This window comes from Anarhichas minor, unplaced genomic scaffold, assembly GCF_050575085.1.
Source record: "Anarhichas minor isolate MPS153535 unplaced genomic scaffold, ASM5057508v1 ptg000136l, whole genome shotgun sequence".
Lineage (NCBI taxonomy): Eukaryota > Metazoa > Chordata > Actinopteri > Perciformes > Anarhichadidae > Anarhichas > Anarhichas minor.
In genome coordinates this window covers 19,859,756-19,865,328 of record NW_027466582.1, presented here as the reverse complement: position 1 = coordinate 19,865,328, position 5,573 = coordinate 19,859,756, and the positions used below count along the sequence as shown (strand labels likewise).

The 5,573-nt window shown below is 42.4% G+C and overlaps 1 protein-coding gene across 2 annotated transcripts; it reads right to left on the bottom strand.

Annotated features, from left to right (window-relative positions):
* Positions 1 to 268: 268 nt before the first annotated feature.
* Positions 269 to 5,084, bottom strand: LOC142942239 (alpha-1-antitrypsin homolog). Of its 2 annotated transcripts, XM_076084496.1 has the most exons (5): positions 5,074 to 5,084; positions 1,563 to 2,191; positions 1,048 to 1,318; positions 645 to 792; positions 269 to 460 (listed from the first exon to the last, which is right to left on the bottom strand). In XM_076084496.1, the coding sequence occupies exons 1-5, from the start codon at positions 5,079 to 5,081 to the stop codon at positions 269 to 271; spliced, it is 1,248 nt and encodes a 415-aa protein (XP_075940611.1). In that variant the 5' UTR covers positions 5,082 to 5,084. The 2 variants fall into 2 exon arrangements, with proteins under 2 accessions (XP_075940611.1, XP_075940610.1); XM_076084495.1 differs by lacking the exon at positions 5,074 to 5,084 and having other exon boundaries at positions 1,563 to 2,217.
* Between the last annotated feature and the right edge of the window lie 489 nt (positions 5,085 to 5,573).

Below are 5,573 nucleotides of genomic sequence, written 5' to 3'. Positions count from 1 at the left end.
CGAGTTCCGATGACAGACGGTAATAAATGAGTCACACTGACAGACTGCAAGCAGATTGATAGACTTGACATTTCGGTTACTTGATAGATCTGTTGTCCTATTCATCGAACTACCCTCCATTCATCATTCCCAATGCTCTTAATATCACTGTGACATCTCAACACTGCTTTCAGATACTGAGGTCAAAATGAGCTTTATGTCCTGTAGTTATTAAAACCTACTACAGTGTGACAATATTACAAATGTAACACTCATGTCCCTAGCATCTTTACATGGCTGTGGGGTTGTTGATCTTGCCCATAAAGAGGATGGTCTTGGTCGAGTGCTCCAGGATGAAGACCATGAAGGGTCTGTCGAGTTTCATTACTTCAGGCATGCTCATGGGCATGACCTCGATGGTGGTGACGCCCACTGCCTCTGTTCCTGTTTCATCCACGCTCAGCATGGCTTTGTGGGACACCTGTGGGGGAACCGAGAGGAGGCAATTAGTGTCTAGTTCCAATTAGAGCGCAGGTCTTGGAAAACTGTAGCTCACAAAGGGTCTTTGCAGGATTTACTATTTTATGTATTTGTGCCCATGTTAAAGAGTAATTGGGATTTCAATTCCCATAACAAACATGTGAGGGCGTGTTTGCTGATCCTACCTTTGAGACTTTGAGCTTGACCTCGTCAGAGATGCCAGAGAAATCAGCGTTGTCTGTGAAAGCGTCGACCATGCCCATTTCTTTCAGTGTGCTGTCCAGGGTGGCATCAGCGGAGATTGAGAACTTTGGCAGGAACAGATCCACAGAACTAAGAAACGCAGAACATCACCAGTGTTACAATCACTTGATTGAATCAGTCGACCTACAGCTTGGTCACTCAACTTGAGCTGTGCTAAACAAGGACACCTCATCTACTTAGAATTTTGTCGGACACCAAATTATCCAGGTTACAAGCCCACTAAACACCAAGACATTCCCTATGATCCTACAAACGACTACACTCACTATACACTACACAGCCATCAAAAGGAGGTTTCAAAATGAAATGTAATTCCTCTCTTACCTCCTGAAAACTGAGTCATGCCAGTGCCTGATGTGGTCCTTGCAGATGTAGCCCTCCACCTCCTTCATCTTGCCTTCGTCGGGCAGGACAATCATCATGGAGGTGTTACCATGGTAGGGCAGCAGGATGACGGTGGTGTGGTTGTCAACGTCCTGATAGAAGTCGTAGCGACCGGTCCTCTTCATCATGTCCACCTGCACCTTGGTGGTTTCGTCCACATTGAAGTTGGCCTTTTGTGTCTGGTTTCCATCGAAGGGTTTCACCCATCGTCCTGTAGGAGACGATGGAGGGGGAAAGTAATATAGTTGCTGCATGTCAACTAATATGATCATGGTTTCGCATAATTTTTAAAACTTTGTTTTACATATTCATAGTATACACGGCCCTTGAGCTCCTTGAACTACTCAAGGAGATGCTCCTGAACCTAGATGTATAGTTGTGTGTTTTATCAAAATAGCTGGCTATCTGCATGAATGGTATTAATCAGTATTAATCGGTATGGTCTTGTGTCCTACCTTTGAAGTAGACATAGTTGATCAGCACCATGGCCATTTCAGCATCCAGGTCCTTCACCAAATCTTTGATCTTGTCCTGGGTTTTACCAGCAATGTATGCATTGATCTCAGCTGCAGCCTCCACAGGTTTGGTAAAGTCGACGTTGAAGACATGAGCAGAGTAGTATTGCTTGACATCCTTCAGGAACATCTCCAGAGGACTGAAGCCAGAGCGCAGGGCCACAGCGTTACCCACATCCAGTTGCTGATCCTCCTGGCTGCCTTCTACCATGAGAAAAAGATGCTTGTATGCTTCGTTGATCTCAGTCTGGTTGGAAGCACTGTAGCCCAAGCTGGAGAACATCTGGCGGTGGGTTTCACCCTTGGCCCCCGTAGACAGCATGGACAGGGCAGTGGAGATGCCCAGCGGTGAGAAGAAGATGTTCTTTCCAGCAGCAACATTGGTACTCAGGCTTTTGTAGAGGGCAAAGCCGAAGTCAGCATTGGGAGGAGACAGCTTATGGCAGCTCATGTCTCCCTCGTGGCTGTGACCAGCAGCATGATCGTTGTGACCAGCACCATGGTGGTTGTGGTGGTGATGGTGGTGGTCTGCCCAGGCTGCAGCCAGCAGCAGTGCAGAAAGTGCACAACTAGCAAAGATCCCACGCATCTTTACAGCCTGTCCAGGGAAATTAAAAGTTGTTCGTTGGGCTCAGCCACAATAAGTGATAGTGGTATTAGAATATATAGAACAATTTTAGGAATTAATGGAATGACAAGTGGATAATAGCCAATGATGAGTTAAACAGGGTACACTGATATGATTTAGCATCTAAATAGCTGTACACTTCCTAATTATTACATCTTATGTTAGAACTTCAAAAGTTTTACTTCCCAACCTGATTTTTACCAATGAATAATAATAATAAGTCTAATACTCTAAGGTTTCAAGCATTATAAGTGCTATATTCCTTCTAGATAAAGTGCCATGCTTACCTTTAATGTCCTCTTTGCTGCAGATGGTTTGCCAGAAACTCCCCATTTTATACAAGAGCTCTGAGAGTCAGCTGACAGTTGAGTCAAAGATTAACCAAGAGCCAGCCCCTATTCTCTGTCCTGTGCTAAGAGATATCAGCCCGAACTATCTTCAATGAAGCAACACAACTCACTCACTCAGCACAAGTTTTGTAGTGTATTGCATAACGTACCTCCTTCATATTAACATTAATCATGACATTTTTGAAATCACATGTACAACAGAAATCACCGGGGTTTCATTACACAGGGAAACATGACATAAAACTGTCCAACTGTAAAGTCACGCTGATTTTCATAGAGCCATTCTTCAATATTACTGATTGCATGTTCTCCCCGAGGCTGTGTGGGTTTCCTCCCACAGTCCAGACATACAGTATATTCTGTACCATGCAGTGTATTTCAAGATGAAACTTTATTTAGCTTCATGCCAAACCATTAAACAATAAACACCTAACATAGTTAATGTCTAAACACATGTTTACTAACTTTATAATATCAGTCAGCTAGATGCAGTACAATGGATTATGTAGACTAGGGCTGTCTCAATCATCATGTAGTTGGCCTCAATCCTGATCTAATTCCTTCAACATTGGGAAGGTTATCTGCTGTTACTGAGAACAATCCAATAAATGTTGATTAAATATGTATCTGTACACTGAAATAGCAGATATAGCCTTTAAATCTGACATGAGCTACTCGATCAAAAATACTGAATACTCTACTAAAAAGTTGATAGTAAAAGAAAATGAGCTTGGGACATCTCTAATATAAATGTTTGTATATTCATTCGGGCTTTGGGAATAAATACTAAGCAGTGGGGAAACTAAAAACTAGGAAATTACAGCTAGAATGCTGACCGGGAAAACACACAGGCTAAATGGATCTAATCCACTGATGGAACACAAGTGGGAAAACCATACGAAGGCAGGAAGTAAAAAACGACATGTAATTTTAAAAAAAAACAGGAAGCAAACAAAAACCCTAGGAACATGACAGTTACGAGTTCTTGGTTGGGGGGGGGGGGGGGGGGGGGGGAATTGGCCCCTTCTTGATTAATAGGCTGACATTTCTGCTTCTTGTGATAGATCTGTTGTCCTGTTCATCAAACTATCCTCTATTCATCATCTCCTCAATGAGCTCAATGTCATCTCCACAAGGCTGTGTGATGCTGAGGTAAAACTGCAGTGCGAAAATGTAACACTGTTTTCACGAGTTTTTCTTTTTTGTATTGGGCGAATAAGCCTCGATGTTTCTGCAGAGCAATTCTTCAGTAATTGCACAAGGCGATAAAGAGATGGGTTGCGATGTGAAAAAAGAAATGACAAAAAAGCACATGCTTTTGTAATGGAAGAAAAGTGTTTTATGTTTTTGCAAGAATAGCAGGGATTCAGTCACAGGGATAAATGACTGCCATTTTAATTTCTTTTCATCATTTTGTGTAAATGGGGAAATAAACTGTAAATCAGCCTGTAATGTTTGGGAAAATTGGAGGTAAAACAAAGCACTCTGCAATTTTGATGTAATTGCTGGAAAAGCATTTCTGTCCCCAGAATGATATGCCATGCTATTGGGAAAAAATACAAATGATGTAATTTAAGTGAATGTAGTATTTTATCAATAGCAAAGCACAATGAAGCTACTGTGTTCACTTCAGTCTAGACATCTGTGGGATCAATAATTCTCCCCATGAGCAGGACGAGCCCCGTGAGATCGTCGTAGATTATGAGCATGAACGGTCTGTTAAAGGTAATCCTCGGGGGAACAGAGAAGTCCAGCGTGATGTCAGGTCTCCCCCCATCTTCGTACTTGGTCTCTTCCACCTCGAGCATCACCTCATGAGGAGCCTGAAAAAAGGGACAGAAACAGAAGAAAAGACAGAATAAAGACAGTGAATTTGAGCAGTAGAGAGAGATGTGAAGAGAAAGTATAGTTCAGCATGTCCAATGCATCAATGAAGGGGAATTTCTGAATGTGTAATAAGGTCTCAACCAAGCGCTTGTGCCTGGTTGTTTTATGGTAATCCATTCTGGCAAAGAAAAATAGGATATTTTGGTTCTCTCTTAACCTTGGCAAGTTTCAGAGTCTTCTGCGATAGTCCAGAGAAGTCGGCTGAGTGTGAGAAAACCGATGATACCCCAGAGTTCCTCAGGAGGTTTTCTAAACTGTAGGATTTCCTTAGTTGGAACTTAGGGAAACGGATTTCTGCTCGCCTGTGAAAACAACAATCAATGTTTTAATGGATTTGCTCTAAGTTGTCTTGTTACATGGCTGGGACCCATACTGCAGGCTTTGGCTCACTGATGTGTCGAGAGCAGTAATTGTTGCTGACTTAGAATCCACTCAGTATCATTCATCATGCTAGCAAACAACAGAAAGCCAGTGGCTGCAGGGGACCAGTGCCATGACTCGGATCAATATGCTGTACACTCAAGGATAAGCAAACGCTCTTTATAGAGGGCATTCACTGTACATGGACACCCAGACCCATATATACCACCACATGCTTCCCCATTAACCACTGAGCTACACAACACACAAGTTAAAACAAGCTGAAATAAATGCTACCTTTGCGTTGTTAATGGGTTAGTTCAAACATAGTGTGTCACTTGCCCTTGCAGGGTCTAGCCACACTTCATTTGCCTTCAATTAATACAATGGAGGTGAATGGATTTCCGTTCATGGTGTTCACACTATTTATAAATTGCGTGAAAAATTATGCATTCATGTTTCTTCGCAGGAACAGCATGATGATTGCTCTGGGTGATTTAGCACGAATTTATACAGAGTTTGCAGAAAAGTGGAAAAAGGAAACTGCATCTGATACCGTTATGTAAATGTTTGGATCGGTTCATCGAGATGAGCAGCTGGTGGCGGTGTCATTAAACCATTGCAGAAGAACAGTGTAAAAACGAGATGATGTCATTAAAAGAGCGCTTGTCACACCTTGAATGGATGGAAGTGATGTGGGAAACATGAGGTGGATGTTGCATTTAT